The following is a 27,147-nucleotide window of genomic DNA, read 5'->3' as shown; positions in this document are numbered from 1 at the left end:
TTGAAGGTCTACACACCTAATTATTCTTTGTGCTCTCATATGCTGATATGGATCTTGTGGCATATCTTCCTGTCTCATTGGACAGAAAACAGTGGAGTCAATCACTGGCCAGACAATTTTGGCACCTCTTTCCTGTGCCTTTTTTCCTGCTTTGATCAATTTTCACTTTGCTTCATCTGTACCAGAACATAACACAGTTCACATATCTTACAGTGCACAAATTCATTTATTGGCATCTCACTTTCATGCTGTCAGAAGCTTCCATTGCTATAGAGGAATCATACTCCGCTTGTGGAGGGCAGGCTGGAGGAACAGTTATTCTCTAGCTTTCTCTCCCTGCACTGCCCATTAAAGAGCTGCACTTTAGGCTCCGAACGTGATCTGCCAGTCCTCCTTGGCCAGAAGGGCTACATTTGACCTATAGAAAAATAAAAATGGGGTTTTCTTAAGGAATATTGGAAAGAAATGTAAAGCTCAAATTAAACAAAATAGTGGGGTAACACTACCAAATAATTCCCTAGAAATTCTTATAGGACTTCCTAGTGGTGGTAGGAAGTAAGAGTTAATTTTTTCATATTTTAGTGCTGCAAGATAGTAGCTAGTTACTGGAAAAAATTGTCTAATATTAATTGACTGGCTTAAAAATTTTGGAAGTGTTTCTATAACATATGAGTTACGTGCACAACAAAACAGAAAAATTATTTAGATGTTTGGATACCATGTAATTAATAATATGATAAAATCTGCAAGAAAACAAATATTTAAAAAATTCTCTACAGTGGAATTGGAATGAAAATGGAAGGACATGCTGCTTTGCTCCTGGTATTTTCCTCAGTGGTCTACACTTATTGGGTCTTGATAGACAATGTGCAGAAACACTGTTTGTAGAATAGAAATAACGCTTGTAGTCAGTTTTACACAGAAATATAAACTTTAGTTCTGTAATAGAGATTATTTTGAGACATTAATGATGGAATGTGAAATGTCATACTTAAACCATTATATAAAAAGGAAAAGCAAAAGAGAATGGTTATACATTCAAGTTTGACTTTTTTATTTTGAACTTGATTTCATAAGAGATGGGATAATTACAGTGAATATCAAACCACCTGGATTGCATGCGGCATTGTGGAAGCCAACCTTAACGCCTCTTTCCTAGACTTGAATTTGCGTGCTTTACAACAGTTTCTGAATGGTCACTTAGAAGCTGCCTCAGTTCAGAACTGTAAGACTCCAAATTGCAAGATTCAACTGAAAGACAGGTACAATTTTGTGTTATGGCAGTTTGTCCTGTTTGGAAAGAGGGTGTTCTTACATTATTTTTCCATCTATATATGCATTTCTATATAGCCATCTCTCCCTTGTGTATAGTATCTATGCATTATTTACCCAATTTATCTTTTAATAAATTCCACGGATCTGTTACAGTGGAACCTCAGCATATTTGTAGCATTGGAGGCAGCATTCAAAATTGCAGGTATGTTGAAGACACAGAACAGATCCATGGGACCTATTACTTAGAAATACAGCTGAAAATAAATAAATCTCTGCTTACCTGAAAACTTTCTAAGATGCACATGCATATTTTTCCAAATTGAGCAGCCATGTACCACTTTCCTGCTCTCCTTGCATATCAATAAGCCAATCACAGTGAGAAAAATGAGGAAACGCTAGTTGGAGGAGGGTGTCGCTATTTATTTTAAATTGTAAATTCTTTTAAAATACACTTTTATCTTGCCATTCTAGCTCTTAGATGAATCTCAGAAACTGATATGACTGGAAGAAAAAACAAACATTTATTAGCAAACCTCCCACTTTATTTTATAGTGCCCAGTTTTAACTTTTTCTTTTCTTTTTGAGTACAAGCTTCTTCCTCACCTGTTACTTTGTTATAAGTACTTAATCGGAGAACTGATTTAAAATTTTAGGTTACTGGTGTCCTGATGTAAAAGATGAGGGCTTCAAAAGTTTGACTCTGGGTTGTTAATGTACTAGGAGAAAGGGGAGAAAGAGAAATAATTCCTCTTCCCCAACCTTGCCCACCCCGCAACAGGATTGAATCTCTGCTGCTTCTCCTATATTCTGAAGCAGTATCACGGTGGCATTTACAAGCATTTTATCAGTTTCACTGCCTCAGAGCCTGTAGGCTGTAGCAGTGAAGCAGATTATATGCTTGTAAATGTCATAGTGCTGCTTCTGACACTCTCCCAATAGCTTTAAAAAAAAATTTCCCACTCAGGTTGTTGACTAGAAGAGGACTTTGAATAAAGTCTGGTTGAAATAGTAGCTCTTCAGTAACCAGCCCTCTAGCAGTCTCCTGACAATAGGTGGATGGTATGCATTATTTTCCACCCCATCTTTCTTCCTCCTTTCCACTGTCAGCACTAACAATGGGCCTTGTCTTTTTGCTCCAGTTCTTCATCAAAGAGCTGCATTTGACCTTTTGTCTTCCCCCTACCTTTGAATCATAATCTTACTATGTGGTCCCACCCTCAGGAATATTTTATTCATTTTTGCTATGAATACCTCATTTCATTGATGGTTAAAGTTTAGTTCTTCATCTTGTCATGATCCTTGTGCACTTGTTTTCAGACAGTCATATCTGTTCAGTTTTCAGTCTCTTTAAGGCAGTGGTTCTCAAACTTTTGTACTGGTGACCCCTTTCACATAACAAGCCTCTGAGTGGGACACCTCCCCTCCTTATAAATTACCATTATAAATCCTGGAGGTGAAGTGGGGTTTGGGGTGGAGGCTGGCAGCTCGCGACCCCCTCCCCCCTCATGTAATAACCTCACGACCCCCTGAGGGGTCCCAGCCCCCAGTTTGAGAACCGCTGCTTTAAGGCCACTGAAGGGTGCATGGTAAACTTTGTTCTGGTTAAGGTTTCCCAATCACAAAGTATCCTCATAAATTAAATAACCTTTGTGTCCTTGGTGGCTGGATTCCACAGTCTCTGAACCTCTGAGATACTGCTATAACCTGATAATGTGGATAGTATTTTTCAGAAAGTAAAAATTGTCAGATGTATTAATTTTCAGCCCTTGCATCCATTGGGCCTTCTCCTGTTTGCATTTTGGGAGCTTAATTATCTCTTTTCATCTGCTTTATGTTGGACATCTCAACTATGAATTTTTTCAAGTATGTTTGATGGATCTTCTGGCAAAATTGCCAACTATATTCCCTTGAGTCCTAGTGGTTGAGTTGCAGATGTCTAGCAGTAAAATACAATGGCAATTTAAATAATCAGATCGAGGGTGCAGCTAATATTTCTTAAGTAAAATATTAGGTATGATAAAGATGTAAACCCGAGACTCTCCAAAGATTTGAGAAAAGTCAACTATGATAGGACGCATGTTACTGCTCTGGTTCTAGATCTTATCAGATGATGAAGATTTAGACCGTTTTGTTAAAACGTATACCCGAATACTATTGGTGTAGAATAATAAGTCTAAGGCCTTTTCACTTATAGATTGATGTATAAAATTGTACTCTCACACATTTGGGTCTCTAACTGAAATGAATGAGTATGTCTCAAAATATTAAACAGAAAGCATAAATAGAAAAGGAAATTTATAAGTTGTATACATGGGAGAAACGGCTGGCCACTTAAATTTTGTCAAAGTGGAAAAGTAAGGTGACTTAGATATGAGGAGAGTGTAAGGTTATACTGAAGCAGATGGCAATTGAATCAGCTCATTATTGGTCCTGAAACTCCTTGATTTGGAAGGAAAGTTTAGATAATTAGAAACTGATGTAGCTGTACCTTTTTATAGGCAAAGTAAGTGAAAGTGTTTCAGAGCCTAGCTGCACTTCTAATGGACAGGTGGGGAACTTGATAGACACAAAGGAAAAACAAATATAGTTCCAGTGAAGTTTTCTACAAGTTCTCGGTATTTAGCACAAAAAAAGTAATGACCGAGCATGAGGTCCTAAAGATCAGGAGTCTAGAAAGTAAGTAGGAGGTTGGAATTTATTAGATGAGATTCATCCTGGGGAATGCATGTTGATATATATAAGGAAGAATAATGCAAGACAGATATTTACGGCGTGAATATGTTGGACTGTAAAGTGATGTGGGAATATCGGCAGTGAGTTAAATTTGAACTTGGAATGTAGTATGGCAGCAAAAAGGGGTAATACAACTTTTGGCTGCACGTGCAGAGACATTTTGTCATGGAGAAAAAGGCATGGGTTTCTCTGTACATGGCTTAGAAACTAACCTAGTAGAATGTGTCGTTCTGGATACCTCATTAGCAGAAAGTTGTAGGTAATCCATAGAAGAGCAACAAAATCAGAGGCTGCAGGGACTGATTGAAAATTAGATCAAAAACTAAGTATATCTTTGCCAAATACTTGAAACAGGTAAAGGGAAGGGAATTGTATACATTTGTACACAAAGTTACGGTTAGGAGTGATGGAAAAAAACAAATTTCCTTTTGAAAATTTTTTCACAATTAAACTCATTAGGAAGTGGTGAAAGACTTGTAAAACTGAACTGACCCAAACAGTAGAAAGTATATTGTGGATATGGGGGGACACTGGCAAAGGAATGGATTTGGTGATTTTGTCACTCTCAGATTTCTCACAGCTGTGAACAGTAAATCTCGAGTTGCAATAGAGCTGTACAAAGACAGGAACAAAAATGCAGGGATCTCTTTAGAGACCATATTATGACCACGGAGAATTGGATTGTGGAGAGAAGGGTGAAAATACTTCATTCTTATGAATGTATAAGATTCAGGGGACAAGGGAAATTCAAAAACCTACTAAGAGCATAGATAAAATAATGAACAAGCGAAGGATGATGGAGCTAGGGAAGATAAACAGTAAGTGGAAACACAGTGAAAGAATCCAGAACTTCATGAGTCTGCAGTAGCATCCTTGTTATGGATATTTTTTCTGGGAGTTGTGGTAGTTCCATGAGAACAGATGGAATCTTTCATAGTGCATAATTACAAGAACTACTACAAAAATGATAGTTGGTTTGTTGAATGTCAACCACCGGCTCTTTATCTCTGATCTTGAATAGAGTTGAGAACCACAAAAAGAATATTGAAAGGAAATTTTGTGTCGTCAGGAATGTTAGAAGTTGCATAGGCCAATTTTTTTAATTTTGAGAGAAAAACAGGAATTGAGAAGGTGACTTTGTATGTTCTCTTTTAAGAACACCTGTAATTCTGTGTGAAGCGAATAGCTATGACTTGAAAGCATACAATTCTAGAAGTGAGTGAATTTTCTCAAGGTAGTTGGTAGGAAAGTGAGATTGGTTCAAAACCACCTTTCCTGCCAAAATGTAATTGGTTTGATACCAAACATTTGATTTTTTTTCCTTTTTAAGTTTGATCTCGAATTATCCAGTGGGTCCTTTGGTTTTAGCAAAACAACTGTATAATTGTAACAAAAATTGAACAAACTGAATAAGCCATTCATTCTTTCACAAGGTTATTTATTTCACTATGGTATTTATTATTTATTTGTATTAGAACAGTGGCTTGGAGCCAACTCAGAACAGGATCCCATTGAGCATTGTACAAATAGAGGTTACGTTCTAAATAGACAAAGAAGATGGAAGGTTGGGGAAAGGAACGAAAGAATGCTTTGCAATTGTTATGTTAGTGCCATTAGTTTTGTGTGGGATGGGGGTTGGTGGTACAATGTTTTTAATTTTGTAACTCCAATTTAGCAAGGGGAATAGCTCAAAAGACACACACAAGAAGAGAGGATGGTAAGGATATAAGGCGGGAAGGAAGGAGGGGGGGCATGGAAGGCAGATGGAATGGGGCTGTGGTGAAGAGACTGAGGGAGCACACAGGAGGGTTTGGAGCAAACAGCCTGGCAGCACAGGAGAGAGAATGAGAATATTAAGAGTGAAAACTGGAGAAAGCAGTCTGTCATTATTGTTTTATAGCTCCTGCTTCTGCAGCTACCTTTAAGTCTCTGTCTGGCTCCCCCTGCAGTTTCTCTCTTCCTTTCTCCAAGCCCACACAGCTGGAGGGAGAGGTGGGTTCTCATGAAGCCTAGTTATTCCTGGAGTTGGAGGTCTCTTGTACAGTTCTGGGCCCAGCCTTGCTTAAACTTCTTCAACTGCTTCTGCCAGATAAAGAATATTTAAAATGTCTTCACTTGATTTATTTTCTAATCACAAAACAGGAATAGCATTAAAGTTTAGACCTATACCACCTAAATTCCTTTGTCATGTATAAGACTTTGCATGGTAAATGTGAAGAAGATATATTTCAGTTGAGATCAGTTTGCCTCTGTGATCTTTAAGGATGATAACTTTTATATAGTTACACTTGCGCCTAACTGGAATGTAACATGGGGGCAGAATTTGTATAGTAGAATAGATGAGACTTGGTTCTAGCAGAGTTCTTCCATTCACAGGTATTCTGCTGGGATTTAAATGTATGGTATTTCCACAGTGGCATAGTGGTAGTAGTAACTGCTTGGCAAAAGCAGAACATAGATGCACTAAATTATTTGCCAAGACACTCTGTTATCTGAAAAGTCTAAAGAGCGCTCAGTCCTCTATTTTCGTTCTACTGATACCAGCGTATTTAAGGCTTTATCAGGTTTGGCCTATCACTAGTATTTCTTAACTGTCAGATCTTGTCAGTGCAGCTCTTGATATTCAGAACTAAGGATGGACTATAACTGACAGACAAAACATACCTGAAGGCTTTTCAGCCTTAAGTGATTTACAAACTCCCACATCAAACTCCACACACAAGTAATGTTATGTTAAGTTTATGTGTAATGTACGGGTCTTTTCTCTTTTGAGGTAGGCATCCTTTATAATCTACAGGTTTTTCATGCTTTGTTTTTTAGCATCCAGAAGGGACTCTGTAGAGGGCTCATCTATTTTGGTTGACTTGGGAAGCTAGCTCATGCAAATGCTGAAGGCATTTCATGTAAAATTATACATTAGTCTTGTACTTCCTTTTGGAGTACACGCACGCATCAAAGAAAAACTGCACAAAAGGAAACAGATTTGCTTTTTTAGCCATAATTCACCCTTGGTAGAGCCTGAGTGCTGCCTTGTGTAGGGAACACAGATTTAATTAAGGTGTTTGCAGGACAGCTCTGTCATACCTTAATGGGGACAGAGGAGTCTGGCAGGGAGGCACGGCAGTGGCAGAAACCACCACACTGCCATGTACCCGACCCTTGTGGGGTGGGGAGGAGAGAGTGAGGAGAATTTTCATTCACTTTTGATTAGTTGAAACTTTAAGATTTTGAAACACAATTGTTGGGAGAAATTGAACTATCAACTTGTACCACTGCCAAAGGCAGAGAATCTGGTGGCCTGAAGTTGAAGGACAGAGCTTAGTTCTGGAGCCTCCAGCAACAACATTGGACTGCTTCCAAATTCCACAGGTAGGAGGCATTAGCTCATGAGAAATGGAATGAGAGAAGCTATGCAGCAGAAGTAGATATGCTTGTTTAGGAAAAGTCACTATGACCTCCCTCTCCAAGAAACTAAATAGGTCTTTTGGGTATAACAAAACTCAGGTGCAACAACATTACTAATATTGTTTTAAAAGATATAAATATTAGGAAACTAATTTCTTGTTTTGTATTGCTAGAAAAGCTGAAGATCTGCCATTTTCCTCCTGCTTTACAGATTTCCTACTCTCAAAACCTTGTATCATGGCCCCCATCTTTCTAGCTGAGGAGCCATTCCCTTTAGAACCTGTTACGGCTATGTGTTAACTGTCAGGGTTGTCGAGTAACATGATGTGCTTAGAGTTGCCAACTTTCTAATTGCACAAAACCAAACACCCTAGGACCACCTCGAGACTGCACCCCCTGCTCAATACATTCCCACTTCCTCGGTGGTTTGCTCCCCCCGCACCCTCACTCACTTTCACCAGGCTGGGGCAGGCGGTTGGGGTGCGGGAGAGGGTGAGGGTGCGGACTCTGGCATGGGGCCAGTAATGAGGGGTTCAGGATGCAGGAGAGGGCTCCGGGTGGGGGTGCAGGCTCTGAGGTGGGGCTGGGGATGAGGGGTTTGGGGTACAGGAGGGGGTCAAGGGTTTTGGTGTGCAGGAGGGCGCTGCGGGTTGAGGCAGGGAGTTAGGGTACAGGAGGGGGTATGGGCTCTGGGCTGGGGCAGGAGGTTGGGATGTGGGAGGGGGTGAGAGCTTGAGCTGGGTGTGCAGGCTGTAAGTGGTCTTGGGGGTGAGGGGTTTGGAGTGCAGGAGGGGTCTCAGGGCTGGGGGTTGTGGCTTGGGGTTGTAACAGAGGCTTACCTTGCATGGCTCCCGGTCATTGGCACAGTGGGGCTAAGTCAGGCAATCACCGCCTATCCTGGCTCCGCTCTGTGCCCTGGAAGCAGCCAGCAGGTCCAGCTTCTAGGCAAGAGTGGGAGAGGGGGCCAGGAGGCTCTGTGTGCTGCTTCCACACCCTCCCTCCCCCATTGGCCACGATTCCCAGCCAGTGGGAGTGCGGAGCTGGCGCTCGGGGTGGGGACAGCGTGCAGAGCCCTGTGGGGGGGCCCCCCCAACTTAGGAGCTGGACCTGCTGGCCTCTGGGGCGCAACACAGTGCCAGGATAGGTAGGGACTAGCCTGCTTTAGACCCACAGCACCGCCGGCTGGACGTCTAATGGTCGGGTCAGTGGAGCTAACCGCAGCCGCCAGGGTCCCTTTTCGACCGGGTGTTCCGGTCGAAAACCGGACACCTGGCAACCCTGGATGTTCCCCCTCCTATGAAGAGTGAAGCAGTCTAAACTTTTACGAGCCGTGGGAGCTAGAGACTCTAAAAAGGAATCTACGCTTGATTTCCCTAGAGACAAGGTTTTTTTTTTTTAATTAGAATTCTGGGACAGTATTCTTTATATTGTCATAGATAAGATGGATGCTGGAGTTTTTGGTGTATGGCACATCTGACTTCGGGAATACCCTATCACATGGAAAAAGTAAATGGAGGACAGATCTAGTTAGAGATGCCTGCTCAAATATTCTTCCACATGCCCTGAATGTCCTGATCATTGACCTCCCAAGTCCTCTATTTTTTACCTCTCCTGCACATAATGATCCTTTTCTTATATTTTAAAGATATTGGTGCTCAGCTGTCTGGCTGCTCCTGGCATAGCACCTACCCTTTGAATTTTTCACTGTGGTATGCAACAGTTTTGGGGTGGGGGTGGGAGGCAGGGAATGCCAGTGGAAATTTGGAGCACCCTAGGTTCCATTGCGTGTGCCCAACTGTTCAATGAGAGGGCTCTGAGACCTAGCGCAGGTACAGCTGGGACTTCAGGTTATTCCTGGGGTTTGGTACATTGAGTTTAGGAGTAAGATTTTGATATAAATAGCTGGTGTCTGCTCCCCCTAGGTCTTATGCGTGACTGTGTGGATTGCTAGCAGTTAAACCATTGGATCAGCCCAGTAATGTCAAATAGAAGTATGTTAATAAAATTCAGGTGCCTTTACTGACCAGGAACTTGTGAAAATGAATTAAATTGAAGCTGCTTTGTTACGTGACACATGCCAAAATAATTTGGTGAGTGGATGTTTGATGTCAGGGAATACTAGCATTGTTCTATAATGTCATCTAGCTCTTTCAAATTCAAAGTCTTTGAACTAGTTAGTGATAATCAGGCAAGTTTCTAAACACTAAAGATGCATTTATTTTCTGGCTTAACGGTATTAAATAAAAGTGGAAACACCCTTCAAATTATTTCTACATTTTAAAACCTATTTCTAGCCAAGTAAACTTTGATCTTTCAGATTTTGAACTATATTCATTCTTAAAACTTGCTTGTATGTTTGACTACTTGTAGCTTATTTCATCTGAAGAAAACGACTACAGTTCTTGTTACAGCCAGTCAGATAGTCAGTATGGTTCTCCTCCAAAAGGTTGGTCAGAAGAATTGGATGAACATGGTCAAACCTTATATACCAATGACTATACTAATGAAAAGGTACATTCTCCTTTCTTCTCATCACATATATTCTAAATTGGCAGAATCTTTTCAGTAAATTTAGTTGTAAGAATATACAGATTTCATTTTCAGTGGTGAAAATCTTTCCTCAGTGCTGTCTTCCTTTGTTCTTAAACGTCCACAACTTTGGCAACTGAACTAACAGTTTGCTCTGATGTATGTTGTATTAATATTCCATGGAGAGAGTTTTCCTAATGCTAATTCAGTGTGAGATTTGGGGCATCAGCTCCAATTTAAACAAAAATGTATATTGCACAATTCTTTATATTTCTGTCCTCTTTGTGATGTTATAGGAACGTATTCTTTACCATTCTAATGTTCTTCTTTCTGTCTTTCAGAAACACTTCTTTTGATGGTGCTGTGTAGGGTTGATAATATAGTACTCTCCCTGGGTCTGTTTCCTGCTGAACATATAGTTGCTTTACTTTTTGCTTTTGCTTTTGCTTTTGCTTTTTATAACCTTGTTAAATCTTCCTTTGGGAAGCAGCAAAATCTAGTGACTAGATCACAGCAGTATCAGGAGACTTGGGTTCTGTTCTAATTTCTGCCATTGACTAACTTCGACTTTGGGCAAGTCACGATAACAGTTTCCTGATTTGTAAAATAGGAATAACCCCCCTATTTTGTAAAACAGTATGTAATCATTTTGGTTTGTGTTCATGTTAGCGCTGCTCTTTATTATTTTTAAAATAATTATTTGAAACAATTATGAATTTCATGTAACTGAAATGGATATGGTGCTGGAATATGTTGTATACTAAAATAGTTTTTAAGATGCAGAATTTAAATTACAATAGATTTTTAGTAAAGGCTTGAATTTTGTGAGTTTTAGCTGGTGTAGTTTTAAGGAGATATGAATTGTCATGTTTAATGCTTCAGTTTCTCAAAGCTGACCTGCAAATAAGTCATAAATTTAATTTACTTCAGAAAAAACTTCAGAATTTCACTACTACCAGAGCTTTTCCTCTCTTTAAACTGCCCCTAGGCTCTGCAGAATGTGTCACTCTGCTATAATATGTTGTAAAGCATTATAACTTTACTTTATGCTTTACAGTAAAATACATTTCCTGACTCAAAGAATTTATTGTAAGGGTATCTGTGTGAAGTCCCAGTGTTTTCTGAGGGACTCTGCCTGGCTTCAAAGGCCTGCCTGTGTATCTTGTTCTAGGATCAGGGCCTGATACAAAGAATTTTGCCCTTAAGAGCTCTTACTTTTCAGTGAAATTGTGAGCATGCACTGTTACAGATGTTGGGTCTGCAGACTGCTTGTCCCCTGGAACAGGAACCGAAGCAATTACTTGTCAGTACTCTTAGGAAATAATTAAAGGTTTAGAACAATAATAAGTTTGTGCAATAATCTCTCTAAAATGGGCCCTTATTACAACTTGCCTCTTAGCCGTACCAGGAACCTAATGGAGCTTGATCAGATAAGTGGCAGGACTTCTATATACATTTCTCTATTATCTTCTCAGACTTTTAAATTTAACCCTTTCACGTTGAAAAGAGTGCAGTGTACTGTACTTTAAAAAAAAATCTGTTTATCTTGATGCTGTGACATCACAGGGTTATACTTTCTAGGGAGTTACAATAGAGATGTTGAGAGTGAATGTGACCTGGAAATGAAAAAGAGCACATAAAATTTACTTTCTCATTGCTTTTTAGTTTTGCCTAATTGAAAAGGGTGCACAGTTGGTACATTTCTGAAGTAAAGGGAGTTTTATTATTTGCAAGTTGTCTTCAAGCTTGAATGCAAAGTAACTAAGATGTGTTGTGATATCAGTTTTTCTGTCACTGTTATTAAACTTCCTATTGTCACATTTATTTCTACAGTGGATAAAACATGTAGATGAACAAGGTAGACCATATTACTACAGTGCTGATGGATCACGATCAGAATGGGAACTGCCAAAGGTAACAAACAAAAGTATTGTGACAACTGGTTGTTCTTTCAATAAATGTTCAGGAATCTGTGGTGAGAGTTCTTCACAACAGATGTATTCTTTCAACAGTGGCTAATGCCCCATGTTTAATTATTCTTGACATTTCTTGTTTGTTTTTTTTTTCTGTGAAGACAAACTCATGATCATGAAGGATGTGAAATCAGAAATAATTCAGTATAATGGTGTTAAAAATTCAAGAGACAATCTTACTTCTGTGCCTAACCATGTTTTTCAAGTAGTGCTGCACATTACCATTGGCATTCCTGTTATAGAGGCAGGGTTTTCAAAGTATTTTTTATGAGTAGTAGTATTGTGTTCACTTTTTAAACTCTATAGACAATGATATTCATCAAAGGCCCTTGAGAGAAACTATGAACTAGCTTTTAAAACAAGTTGCAATACCAGTACTAGCAGACCAAGAAAGAGAGACCTGAGCAAAGTGGGAAATGACTAGGAAGATAGTTTTCTGACAGAACTTTATTAAGCCTGTGAAAATATACTGACATCTAAATTACTAATGAGTTAAATGGAATTCTCCTGTAATCTGCACACAATGTGTTAGGGAGACTTTTCTGTAATTCTCTAATCCAAATTTTGTGGCAGCCAGAGACCTACCAGGCTATCCTTAATGAATACAGTTTAAAAATTACATAGATACTGACCAACTGCTTCAGTCCAGTGATTAGCAGTCTTATACGCTTGAACAAATTGCTTTTATCAAAAACACTTTGAGCAGTCAATTTGTATAATATAAATTTAATCCAGGAAGTGAAAGATGAGTTTCTGGCATGCTGTCACTATTTCTTAATGCAGAGCGTTTTTGACAGAGTGGAATGGTTCTGTCTTGCACACTAATTCAGTTTCAGATTTGAACTATACAAATAATTGATACTATTGGCTCTAATCCAAGAACTACAGTTCACAGTGCCAACCCAATAGAAATTTACCTAAAGAAGTGTAGAGAAAGGCGGTGTCTCAAGGTGCTGTGTGTTTTGTAATGCAGTAGTTTAGAGGTCCCAATCAAGGATCAGGGCCTGATTGTACTAGTTGTTGTAAGTACACAGAGGCTATGTCTACACTTGGAGTTGGGGTGGGGGCGGGGGTGATTCCCAGATTGAATAGACATACTCATAATAGCTCTCATTAAGTAGTAGTGTAGCAGTAGCGCGAGCGGCCGCACAGGCTAGTCGCCCCAAATACAAACCTACCTGGACCCTGTGGGTAGTGTGGCTAGCCTGTGCTGCTGTCTGTACTACTGTGGCTACACTACTATTTTTAGTGTGCTAGCTTGATGAGAGCTACCACGAGTACGTCTGCTGTGTCTGGAAATCATATCCCCAGCTCCAAGTGTAGATGTAGCCAAAATGAAAACACATAATTGCCTCATTGTTAACACGTGCTTCCCTTGTTTGTCTGTATCCACCGGTTGTCTCATCACTACTTAAGACTCTAAGTTCTTAAAGCAAAGATGGTCTTTTCACTGTGTTTGTAAGGACTAGCATAAGGATGCCGTAGGTGCTACCATAATGGAAAGAATTAATTAATTAAAGCAGTCTCTGTTTAAAATTATTTCCTAACTATGTAATCTTTTAAAAGAATGCGTAATGGTAAATGAGTATGAAATTACCAAAACTTACCAGATGTTAACTTGGTGTAAACAAATGAACAATTGATCTTGCGCCATAACCCAGTGCCCTGTGTACTGTTAAAATAACAGCTTGAAATTCTAGAAGTCATTTAGTATACCAGTTTTCCACAAAAGATCTTAAGACTACCCAACCTATAACTTACAGTGACTATTAGAGATTTGTGAGTAAAGGCAGGAGCATAATTGAAGCCGCATATCTGGAAATACTCCAATTTATTAGAAGTTGGTTCAAAATTTACCCAGGAAGTAAAGGATTGTAAAACATAATACAGACTGAGGATCTGTTTCAGGAAAAAGATTTTTCTCTTAACTGTCAGGAGTGGGAGAAGAAAAGACTTTAGGAGACTTTTGGCTGTTTTTACAACTGAAAAGTTATAGTACTGAAGCTGTGGGGTCCTACATCCACCTGAACATGATCTTTTTTTTTTAAAAAAAAAATACATATAAACCAGTTCTCTCATCTATAATCATTTTTGGTAAATTATTACAAATGCTTTAGAGCAACTGCATATCACTGGAACCAAAAATCATCAAAAAGAGTCTGGAAGGAGTTAACTGTGAAAGATGCTAATCTAAGATTAAAAATTTAAAATCTTCATGATGTATGTTGGATACTGGACACTGCTATGAATGTACCACTTTGGAAGAAAATTCAAACACACATTGGGGAGATAAAAATACTGGGAAAAATACATGGCACTTCATGCTTCGGCCACCATTCCGGAGGACATGCTTCCATGTCAATGATGCTCATTTAAAAAAAAATGCGTTAATTAAATTTGTGACTGAACTCCTTGGAGGAGAATTGTATGTCCCCTCCTCTGTTTTACCCACACGTTGCCATATATTTCATGTAATAGCACATGTTCATTTTAAGAAAACTTTCACTGCAGATTTGACAAACCACAAAGAAGGTACCAATGTGAGATTTCTAAAGATAGCTACCGCACTCGACCCAAGGTTTAAGAATCTGAAGTGCCGTCCAAAATCTGAAAGGGACGAGGTGTGGAGCTACACTCCAGTGCAGAAACTACACAACCCAACCCCCCAAAAAAGAATATCAACCTTCTGCCTGTGGCATCTGGCTCACATAATGAAAATGAACATGTTCCTCCACACTGCTTTGCATTGTTATCAAGCAGAAACCGTCATCAGCATTCATGCATGTCCCCTGGAATGGTTAAAGCGTGAAGGGACATATGAATCTTTCGCACATCTGGCACATAAATACCTTGCAATGCTGGCTACAAAGGTGCCATGCAAATGCCTGTTCTTACTTTCAGATGACATTGTAAACCAGAAGCGGGCAGCATTATCTCCTGCAAATGTAAGCAGACTTGTTTGTCTGAGCGATTGGCTGAACAAGAAGTAGGACTCAGTGGACTTGCAGGCTCTGAAGTTTTACATTTTTATTTTTAAAGGAGATTTTTTTATACATAATTCTTCATCTGTAAGTTCAACTTTCATGATAGAGATTGCACTACAGTATTTGTATTAAGTGAATTGAAAAATACTATTTTTATTACAGTGCAAATATTTGTAATAAAAAAATAAATATAAAGTGAGCACTGTACACTTTGTATTCTGCGTTGTAATTGAAATCAATATATTTGAAAATGTAGAAAACATCCAAAAATATTTAAATAAACGGTATTTTATTAACAGTGTGATTAATCACAATTTATTTTTTAAATTGTGGGATTAATCGTGATTAATTTTTTTAATCGCTTGACAGCCCTAATATTTTCTTCTTTGTGACAGTTAGCTTTTGTTTTCTCCTCCACACTTAATCCATCCAGTATATATATCCAAAGCATGTTGAGACTGGAGCCTCAACCCTCCTCTGCCATACACCACTTCAGGATCTTATAGCCGTGATATGGGAATTAAAATGGTGTGTAGGGAAAAATGTTGCATATGCTTAAAATCCAGATGAAGAGTTGTGTGTTTAAAAATACTTAATTTTAATTGTGAGAACATCAGGCACAATTTATAAAGGAAAAAATGTAAAGTCTGGAGTGACATGTACTAGCTGTCTAAGAAATTGTTTAACAGTGTTTCCTTTTATCTATCTACAAAATACTGAATAAATAATTTTGAGACTGTGCTGCAATTCTTTCCCCATCAAGTAGAAGTTAAGGGGACATTGAGACTAACAGACATATTTCCAACATGCATTCCCAGTCTTTCATCCCGCACTGGCATAGGAACATAGTTATTATACAAAATCAGACCACTGTTTGATCTGTCTTGACCAGCTCTGAGTCCTATATCCCTCAAATGAAGCAATTAAAATAAAAATAAGTTAAGAAACATAGACTAAGGTCAAAGAAAGCAAAAATGAGAGAGAATTACAAAATAAGTGAAACAGGAGTGAAAGAAAAGATCTATTGTGCGTTAGAGACTCTCCTAGGTCTTTCCATCACTCTAGTCTCTAAACATTGAGCTAACACACAGTTTTTGATATTTAGAAAATTTAAAAGTATGAATATTGACCATAAAAACTGGGTTATAGTCTTCCTTTTGTCAAGAAATTAACACAGCATCAATTTCCTCCTTCCCCCACCACACACAGCAGAGTCACAAGAAAAGGACCTCAGTTTTTGATACCTTATTAGACCAACAGTCCATTATTCACTTCTTAGCTTTGCTCTGTCAGCATTAGATATGAGTCCAAATCTTGGTTTTGAAACTCAGACCTGTGATCATCTGTCTGAGGCCACAGTACTGCCAAATGAATGCTAAGTCCTGTCTACTACACACAACTTAAAATTGAAAAATGTAAAAGCAGAACAAAGTGCAAGTAACATTAAGAAAATAACATGCAAAATTAAAAATGGTAAGAATATGAGGAGATCAAGAAATGGTATAATATACACCTTTCCAATTAAACAATTTAAATGGTTTGTCTCAGTGTATTGAAATAGCTGCAAAAACAGTAACCGTTCATAGTTTAGCTAATGAAAACAAGAAATTTTTGCAAAAATCATTATCTAGAGCTTAAAAATAGTAGCTTAGTCTAGAAGATACCATCAGAGATGCTTAGTGCAGTTCTCAAACTGTGGATTTGTGTCTCCAGAGATAACATGCTTGTTAACAGCAGAAATGTTTTAAAATAAATAATATATAGAGGTGAGAAATAACAGACCTCAACCCTATTGTCCCTCTGCAAATGTGTGTACATAGAGTCAATCCTTTACCTCTCTAAAATTGCAAAGTTTCAAAAAGTTCAATGAATAGAAGACTGTTGGGCACGGAATAGATCTGGACAAGGAGAAGAAGTCTGGAGATAAATGTGAGAAGGGAGGGACAGGTAGTAGAAAGAAAAGTGAAATTGTTTGAACAGCATATTCCAGAAGTCTTGAGGCCTTTCCGAGTGTAGCCTTCATTGATTTGAGATCTACCATACCATTCTCTCACTAGAAGGGAAAACCTGTAATGGCAGCAGGCTGTAAAAGAGACCCAGTTTGGGAAGAAGAACCATTCAAGAAATATGTTTGCTGATGATGATTTAAGGAAAGTCACACCAGTGAACTGGTGGAAGTCACTTAAGAATTTGGATTCAGAGACGGTTGAAGTGGTGATCTCACTTTTAACAGCAGTAGATCTCTGCAAGTCAGAAAATTATCTTTTTTTGTGGGACAGTGGGAAAAACTGAAATCTCAAATATCAGGGGGTAGCCGAGTTAGTCTGTATCCACAAAAACAACAAGGAGTCCGGTGGCACCTTAAACACTAACAGATTTATTTGAGCATAAGCTTTCGTGGGTAAAAATACCCACTTCTTCAGATGCATGGAGTGGAAAAATTACAGATGCAGACATAAATATACTGACACATGAAGAGAAGTTACCTCACAAGTGGAGAACCACTGTTGACAGAGCCAATATGATCAGGGTGGAGGTAGTCCACTCCCCATAGTAGATGAGGAAGTGTCAATTCCAGAAGAGGCAAAGCTGCTTTTGTAATGAGCCAGCCACTCCCAGTCCCTATTCAAGCCCAAATTAATGGTGTTAAATTTGCAAATGAATTTTAGTTCTCCTGTTTCTCTTTGAAGTCTGTTTCTGAAGTTTTTTTGTTCAAGTGTAGCTACTTTCAAATCTGTTATAGAATGTCCAGGAGGATTGAAGTGTTCTCCTACTGGCTTTTGTATGTTACCATTCCTGATGTCCGATTTGTGTCCATTTATTTATTTACATAGGGACTGTCCAGTTTGGCCAGTGTATATGGCAGAGGGGCATTGCTGGCACATGATGGCATATATAACGTTAGTAGATGTGCAGGTGAATGAGCCTCTGATGGTGTGGCTGATGTGGTTGGGCCCTCTGATGGTGTCACTAGAGTAGATATGGGGACAGAGTAGGCAACGAGGTACGCTACAGGGATTGGTTCATGGGTTAGTGTTTCTGTGGTCTGGTGAGTATTTGCTTCAGGTTGAGGGGCTGTCTGTAAGCGAGGACTGGCCTGCCTCCCAAGGTCTGGGAGAGTGAGGGATCGTTTTCCAGGATAGGTTGTAGATCGTTGATATGCTGGAGAGGTTTTAGCTGGGGGCTATACGTGATGACCAGTGGTGGTCTGTTGTTTTCCTTGTTGGGCCTGTCCTGTAGTAGGTGATTTCTGGGTACCCGTCTGTCTGTCAGTCTGTTTCCTCACTTCCCCAGGTGGGTATTGTAGTTTGATCTACAACCTATCCTGGAAAACGATCCCTCACTCTGACTTTCAGAGGCAGGCTTAATGAGCCAGCCATGTAGAAAACCTTGTTGCGTACTCTGTCCCCATTCTTCCAATGAAGCTGTGTCCAGTTCCTTTTCATCTGATTATAGATGTCCTTAGGAGGAAAGACTTTCTGACCTAGAAAGAGGAACCAATGCTCTCCCCGAAACTTGAGAAACTGACCGATGCCTCATCTACATAAGAATGAGGACAACTGCTACAAATAGGCACAAATGGGCTAGAACACAGCCTTGAGCCGTACCACATTAACAGAACAGAAACAAGGCCGGGTTACTTTTAGGCTTTGTCTACTCTACAGCTTGCACTGGCATAATTTGTCACTCGGGGGTGTGAATAAACCACCCCACTGAGCCACAAAAATTACACCGGTGTAAGAGCTTCTTCCACCAACATAGCTTCTGCTGCTCGCAGAGGTTTTTTTATGCTGATTGGAGAACTGTATCGATACAGCTGCGCTGCTGCAGTTCTGTACGATATTGACATGGCCTTAATGTATATACAGTAGTTAGACTGAGAATTCCTACCTAGTCATGAAAATTGTGTTTACTATCTCCATGATGGTGTAGGGAAACTGATGGCGAAAAGTAGGATAAATTGAGATGGTGTTCTGTGGTGGTTTTTATGTAATGGCATAAGATTTCAGTTTTGGGTGGAACCTGCCTCAAATTGATTGTAGCATAAGCACACAGAATTTGCATTACCAAATCAGTTGGTTCATCAAGTCTACTTCTTGCAGCAAGCAGTATATAAAGCTTTAGAATTAAGAAAACTACTATGCTTTTTGTGACAGCGTCAGGCCAGATGGCTATGGGAGAGTGATAGAAGGCAGATATATTAGCCGCAGGTTAAGTAGGTCCCTTTTCCCTGGGTAAGGTAACAGGGAAGGTTCCAGAACAATCAGGAACTTTCTGGAAACAATTAAGGCAGACAGGCTGATTAGAACACCTGCAGCCAATCAGGAAGCTGCCAGAATCAATTAAGACAGGCAGGCTATTCAGGGCACCTGGGTTTAAAAAAGAGCTCACTTCAGTTTGTGGTGCGTGCGAGGAGCTGGGAGCAAGAGGCACAAGAAGCTGAGAGTGAGAAGGCGTACTACTGGAAGGCTGAGAGTGAGAAGGCGTACTACTGGAAGGCTGAGAAGTACAAGCATTATCAGATGTCAGGAGGAAGGTCCTGTGGTGAGAATAAAGAAGGTGTTGGGAGGAGGCCATGGGGAAGTAGCCCAGGGAGTTGTAGCTGTCACACAGCTGTTAGAGGAGCCACTGTAGACAGCTGCAATCCACAGGGCCCTGGGCTGGAACCCGGAGTGGAGGACGGGCCCAGGTTCCCCCCATTCCTCCATCCCCTCAACTCCCTACTTGATACCGGAGGAGTTGACCTGGACTGTGGGTTCCACCAGAGGGGAAGGTCCCTGGTCTGAGACTGCGGGGATTGTTCTTCCTTTTCCCCATGCTGGCCAGTGATGAGGCTAACTGAGTGAATGGCAGATTTGAGCCACGAAAGTGGCCAAACTGAGGGCTGCTGTGAACCTCTGAGGCAAGGAAATCCACCAATAAGCACAAGACCCACCAAGGCAGAGGAGGAACTTTGTCATAATACCTATACTATAGCTATCTAGTGGTTCCCAAACTTTGGTCCATGGAGCACTTGCTGATGGTTCAGAGACCTGGCTTGTCACATGGTGCTGGCTCTTCTCGTTTTTTGTTGATGAAGTGCATTAAAATGTAAAGGTACTTGATCATAATTCTTTCATGTAAATATATTGCTGTAGTTGTCACAGTGATGTAATGTGACTGTGATTGGGAGGGGACAATAGTGATCTTAATAATCTCAATTAAGAATGTTACACCCTGTGAAAAGCTTGGAGCCCCCTTCATCATCTAGTTATACGTGGGGACGATAGTACGATACCTTTTTAACCTTCTGAGTTGATCAATTTATTGTATGCCCTAAAACATGAGCTTTAACCTTCAAGCTCATTCTTAAGTATTAGTCCTCTGGTTACAGAGTACCAACAAAAGTGAGGAGTCCTTGTGGCACCTCAGAGACTAACAAATTTATTTGGGCATAAGCTTTCGTGGGCTAAAACCCACTTCATCAGTGGCAACAGGATATCCATAATCTTGGACATGCCTACTTTAACCTTATAAATGATCCTTGCTTGTTGCCAGTTCCAAAGACTAATTAACAATGGTCAGGTCGATAAGCATAACTGTATAGACAACAAGAAGAAGAAGGTTGATATATTTGGTGATGGAATTCATGTAAACTACATACATTCTATGCTGGGATGTTTAAAAAAGAAAAAAGCCAGTCATTTACTTTTATAGAGAAGAAATTAACATACTTTTCAGAAGTGCCTAGACTATGTCAAATGACTTCTGAAGGCAGCATTAAGTATTAATAAAGAATCTTGCCTGAAAGCATGTCACATGGGAGACCGTTGTTTCTGTTAGTAGGTTCAGAAAAATGACTTGACAGCAATAAGTCTTAAAGTAAATAGATTATTTTCCTGTACTTTTAAAGTCTAGGGTTTATCTCTAGCCTAGAAGTATACCAGCTTTATCCTCATTTTATTGTTTCCACTATTTTTGAGGTATATTGTGCAATGAAGAGGAAATGAAAACAATCTTTAAACATTCAAGTGTAAAGATGTTTATTTGACACCTGCAATGTGAGAAAATAGAAAAATGGCAAATGTTCTCTCAGAAAATTTACAGGGTATATTAACACTGTTTACATTAGCAATGCAAAGTATTTAAGCTGCTAAGAAGCACTGCTTATTGTCACTGAATGTTAACAAGGCTGTCATCAGACTTTCATACCTGAACTCTGTTTCTGTCTTCTGCTTTTTTGGCAGAAACATTTGAAACCTAGGTTTTATATTGCCTTACAGGTTCCTTCTCCTTCAAAATGGACTTGTCTGTCCTATTAAGTAAAGTCTCCTCATGGTTTGTGATGGTACCAGTGGCACCTTTGATTATAGATCATGTACAGTTAGGCCCTGCATATTTTACAAATTTAACATTTATTTTAAAATAATACATTTAATTTTTATTTCAGTGGAATTCAAAGCACTTATCCTGGACTCTGAACTTGTGCAGTATTTTAAAAGCATATTAAAAATAAAACCATCAAATACAGAAGCATACACAGACTGCCATAAATTCACAATGATGCTGGCTAATATTACCAAATTAAGAAGTAACCCCATTTTTCCGTAGCAGGAAATAAATAGCTAATATGTTTTCAGCCTATACATTCCTTAAATTGCTTTAAGTGCTTTAGAGAACACTGTTTGAATCCTAGAAGTTGAGTTAACTGTAAGCATGGTCCCATAGCAAACAGTTCAGTTTTTAGTTGTAATATGGGCCAGGTTTCTAAATAATGCTTAGCTGCTGATATACTGTGAATTGTGAGAGTGCTGCTGTGGACTAGATAGCTGCGAAGTAGATATTTCCCTGGCAAGCAAGTAACCAGAGATTAGATGCACTCCAGCACACATGGAGGTAAAACACTTTTGAAAGACTAAATGGCTGACCATTCAGCTCTGATTTGACAGGGGAACAAATTGTGAGAGCCCCACACACCTCACTATTTTACTGTACTTGTTACAATTGTCATGCAAATGTGTACTGAATCCATGATACATAAATATGGCTCTGCGTTCTCAATCTGAAATAATTCTTACTAGTATAGGAGACTTATAAATCTGTCTTAGACACAGTTACCAAATTTTATTCTTTTTAGCATGAGGTTCTCCATTTGGAGTGATTTGTTCCTATGATGCATGTTGAAATATTTCAGTAAGACATGAAAAATCACTGTTTTTTTCACATCTTTTGTTGAAGCATGAATCCTATATACAATAAAATGAAAAGCTGCAAACATAAACATGGTATCTGCCATGGTAGTAGCAGTGTTGACCCTTTATTGGAGCGTGGTGCAGCTCAGGATGTTAATTCATTACATTCATCTAACTTTTCATTAGTAGATCTCTAAGTGCTTCATAAGTATCAGTATGCCTTATTCCCATTTTATGCATGGAAAAACTGAGGCATTAAGAGGTTGACTTGCCATATGTCACCATAATGAGTCAGTGGCAAATTTGAGAATAATAATTCCTAGCTCTTACATAACACTTTTCATCAGTAGGTCTTAAAGCACTTTACGATTGAGGTCAGTGTCATCATCCCCTTTTTACATTTTAATAACTCTGGTGTCCTGCTTCTGTCATAGGCCGTGCCCAGCGGATTACAGTCCCTTGTGTAATGAATCAACAAGTACAATCTTAGTTGTCCAGTGTGTTCCAAAGCACAGGTTTTGCGACTTTAGCATTGCCCCAGAAAGAAATCCCAGACAAGATTTTTGTTAAAATGTCATACCATTCGTCTTTGCTGTTTTGTATATTCAATAAAAAGCTTTGTTTGGAATGTTTTTTAACTTACTTGGATGCTACATGAATTTCTGTGCACTTGATAACTTAGTGCTATCGTGCCAGAGATGATAGTCTTGCTGCAAAATTTAGGGCTAGTATTATACAGAATACGCATGGCCCCGTTTATAGACTTCATGCCTTTCTCTAAGTCATGCATCTTTGGATACTGTCGGATATTAAACTAAATTGCATCTTTTTACTCTTAAATATATCTTTCTTTGCTTAAATGTAGCATAAATCTGGTCTAGGAAGTAAAGTTATTGCATTACCACCACTAGGAGACAGGAATTTCTGTATCAGAATAGACTACCCTACAGTGTCTCCTTTCTTCCCCCACGAACCAGCCTTCTGGCCAAATAAGGTTGGACGGTACACCCTCAGATGTTATCATAGTTCTTGATCCAGAGGTATCACAATAGGGTGACATGACACACCCCTTTTATACAACTGTTTGTGGTGCTCTTAACACTTCCCAGTGTGGATAGTAAAGATCTAAATCCAATGTTAGTTCCACTCTGAAGAGTGGCTGATAACACTGTAGTGCTTTGGTGGCATTCCCAGTGCCTACAGGTGCAGGCAGTAAGAATTCGGGACCAGAAATCTCAAACCTGGATGACAGTACAATGCAGGATCACATCAGGCTAGTTCCTGTTTACCTCTGCAGAAAACAGCACCAGACAATTTAGCTTTCAAGACATAGGGTTAAAAAAAAAAAGGCTATTGTTTGCAGTTTCATGGCTGAATCAGTGATGTTATAAAAAATTGTGCTGTTGGAAAATATACAGATGAATAATCTGGGTTTTATGTTAGTATAAATTTGACCCTGTTGATAGTGTGATTTTTCTCTTCTTTAGTATAATGCTTCACCACAGCAGCAAAGAGAAATAATTAAGAGTAGGAGTCTGGACAGGAAGTTACAAGAACCAATTGTTTTAACAAAGTGGAGGCACAGCACAATTGTGTTGGACACCAATGATAAGGTAAGAATGTGTTAAAGAGCATGTTAGAATTTTGGCCATTGTCTGGTTTGTGAAATGTTTAATTCACACTAATTTCTGAAGGATTCATTATTGGCAGTTTTTCTATGGTACGTACCATGCAGTGTATGTAAATGTTCAGTAAAATCAAGGACAACTTGATAAACTGGTATCTTTCTTTTTAATTTGTAATAGAGTAGCTTATTTTTTTAATCTTTATTGGATTGTTTTCCTTTCTTCCAAACTATTTCTATAAGCTTTCATTTGATTGGCTGATGAATTTTAACTAACATTAATTTAGGCTTTGGATGTTCAATACCATTTACTTGCCTCTAATTAGAAACCACCTATGTTTGGTTAAAAATGGATAATATTTAGCAATGTAATATCAGTTATGTAAAATGCTTGGTATCTTGTATCTGAAGGTTTGAATTGTCCGCAACAGAGATATGGTATGAAAACACTGGTGAAGTGCAAACATTTATAGTTTTCTTTTTCAATAGGTGTTTATATGGGTTTCACTGTCACAGTAATATTAGACACACATGGTATTTGCCAAGCTAAATATTACCTTTAAGATGGGAGTAACAGTAGAAATACGTAGTGACTTTATTCTTTTAACAAATATACGAGTTCCATTGTATTTGTTTTGGTGAAGAGAAATTCAGCTAATAATGTTGAGGATATGCTCTTGTCACATGGAGCTATTTTTGCTTATTTACAGGGTATTGAAAGTGCTAAATATGTGGCTGTAATTTCTCTCCAGAGATCAACTGAGTTTAGTAGCTCTGTCTCATTTTTAAAAGCTTCTCCTTGCACAGCGATTTTTGATGGTCCCCTCACTTAGGCCCTCTTAGCACCTAACAAAATATAAAGAAATTTATCTTAAGCAAAATTAAAGGGACAAGTGTGCCCACTATACCTTTTTACCCCCTGATTTTAGCAATAGCTGAATTAGTTATTACCATAAGATCCTTTCAGTAAATTATAGGTATCAATATAAATGAAGAAATTAAACTAGCATTGTATCCTGATGAGTTTCTAGCTTTCATAATTCATCCAGAGCAATCAGTCCCAGGATTTTAATGGAAATCATAGGTAGCTTTGCAATCAAAAGTGTCCTGGTTCTTCCAGTCATTGCTGAAACCTTAACTCTGTAAGGTGCTGAGTGTCCTCAACTGCCTTCAGTGGGAACTGAGAGCACATAGAACATCTAGCCTTGAAGCACCGTCTATACTAGGAAAGTTTCTAACCAGTTTTTAAAACAATTTCACTAAATTGTTTCAATAAAAATGTTTCAAGTTGCCCAAAAACCTTGCCCACACTAGGTCACCAACTGGATTTATAATTCGTTCAGTTGAACTATTTTTTATCCTGTTTGAATTTTGGGGAAAATCTCCGCAACATAGACAGGAAGTCTCTGAATTCCTAATACTGATAAGATTTAGTTCTACACTGAAAAAACATCAAATGGATGTCACATGTTTACTCTGACATTTAAAACAGTATCAAACTGACAGGTGCAACATCTTTAGAAACACTGGTAAATTACTCATGCAGGCCATAAATGGCTATACCTTCTTCATTATGGGAATCAAACAGGCAAAGCTGTCATAGAACCCTTCAGGTCAGGGATTCTTATATTTATGCCTTGTACAGTACCAAACACATTATTATGCTTTAATTTCTTCAGTGTCTGAAGTCAGTATCACTTTAACATTTACTAGTCCATGTTTTGTCTCCCTCAATATTTAACTATTCCATGTTTGTTTGTTTTTAAATAAACATATTGTAAATGTATATAATGCTTTCAATAATACACCTATATCTACCCAAGGGGCACATTATACCTATATTATAGTATCAAATGGTTTTAAAACTATACAGTGTTGGTATATTTTATTTTGAAATAGCCAATTGTTTCCCATTTTCTTTAAAACTGGTCCAAGTTCTGTATTGTTCTTACCAAGACTTGCTCCATTGTAAGGTTTATTCTGATCACTTCGAACCATACTGTCCTTCGTGATCATGTTCGGTTCATCTATGCCAGTGGTCACCAACCAGTCGATCGAGATCTCCAGTGGTGTAGCGTGGCTGCTGCTAAGGCAGACTCCCTACCCCGGCCCTATGCCGCTCCCAGAAGTGGCCAGCGTGGCCCTGTGAGCAGAGGGGGCAGGGGTCTCCCGCTGTGCTCTGCTCCTGCCTGCAAGCACTGCCCCCATAGCTCCCACTGGCCAGGAGAGCTGCGGTGGCGGTGCTTGCAAAGAGGGGCAGCGCATGGAGCCATGTTCTCCTCTCCCTCCCCCACAGGGGCACATTGGCCCCTTCTGGGAGCGGTGTGGGGCTGGGGTAGGCCGGGAGCCTGCCTTAGCCTCGCTGTGCCTGCCACCAACCAGGAGCCGCCGGAGGTAAGTCCTGCCCGGCAGGAGGCCATACCACAACCCTCAGCCCCCTCCTGGAGCCAGCACTTTTGATTCCTACAGCTGCTTTCACACACTGAAGAACACTTTTACTTCAACCTGTTTAGGTTAAATCAGAATTAAGGTTTTGTAAAAATGAGATTAAAACAAAAGTGTTATAAAGATTCCAACTTTTTAAAATGAAGGTTCTGCTGTGTTTGCAAGCCAGATATTGAAAATTTTTGCTAATTATTTTCATTTTCAAAGCTGGTGAATACAAAACTAAACAGGAAACATAAGTAGTGAACAGTAAACCTGAATTTTAAAAACCTGTTGGTAATATTACAAGTTATTAATTTTGTTTGGTCTTTTATTAAAATATTACTTTAACCTGGCAACAGAGCAAGTAGAATATTGAAAAACAAAGCAAAAACAAATCCCCATTCAGCTTGCTGGAAAAAAATTAAAATACTCAACTATATATAGAACTAGTATTTGAGGGAAAAGGTGTGGTCCAATAGATAGAGCACCACACTGGTTCTGTGGCATTGTGTCAGTTTCCACACACACATTGAGCACAAGTGCTTATCCTCCCCTGGAAAGCCTTTTGTGGTTGATGGATGAAAAGTGCTACAGAGGTGATTGTTCACTATGTTCTACTAGATTGAATCTCTTAATCTTTGCTTTTCTGGAAGTGGCAATTCTCTACTCTGATGTGAGGACTCTGTCCAAAGAGCTGTAGTAGTCCATTATATTGCCATGTTCTTGACAGTGTGTCACCAGTTACATACTTGCCAATGTTGAGATCATTCTTCACCTAAGCTGGGGCCTGGGGGCTATGGAAGTTTGGGGGTGTATGCATTCTGGTGAATCATATATTCAATGACTTATGGCGTCTAAAAGCATTCAGACACTTAAGGAACGTCTATACTGCAATAAAAGACCTGCAGCACAGCCTCAGCTGGTCCAGGTTATCTGACTTGGGCTTGGACTGTGGGGCTAAATATTGAGTGTAGATATTGGGCTTAGGCTAGACCCTGGGCTCTGGAACCCGGAGGGTCCCCCAG

The 27,147-nt window shown here is 39.2% G+C and overlaps 1 protein-coding gene across 6 annotated transcripts in view; it reads left to right on the top strand.

Moving 5' to 3' along the window:
- Positions 1-27,147, top strand: part of ARHGAP12 (Rho GTPase activating protein 12) — a 142,404-nt gene that overhangs the window by 75,081 nt on the left and 40,176 nt on the right. For 4 of the 6 annotated variants that reach the window (XM_074946185.1, XM_074946182.1, XM_074946183.1 and 1 more), the window contains 3 exons: positions 9,784-9,924; positions 11,776-11,856; positions 23,559-23,684. In XM_074946185.1, coding sequence (XP_074802286.1) covers positions 9,784-9,924; positions 11,776-11,856; positions 23,559-23,684 — 348 coding nt within the window. The remainder of the gene's footprint in view (positions 1-9,783; positions 9,925-11,775; positions 11,857-23,558; positions 23,685-27,147) is intronic. The other 2 variants (XM_074946187.1, XM_074946186.1) reach the window with 1 other exon arrangement.

Source organism: Natator depressus, chromosome 2 (assembly GCF_965152275.1).
Source record: "Natator depressus isolate rNatDep1 chromosome 2, rNatDep2.hap1, whole genome shotgun sequence".
NCBI classification, from domain to species: Eukaryota; Metazoa; Chordata; order Testudines; family Cheloniidae; genus Natator; species Natator depressus.
This window is presented reverse-complemented; position numbering and strand designations above follow the sequence as displayed.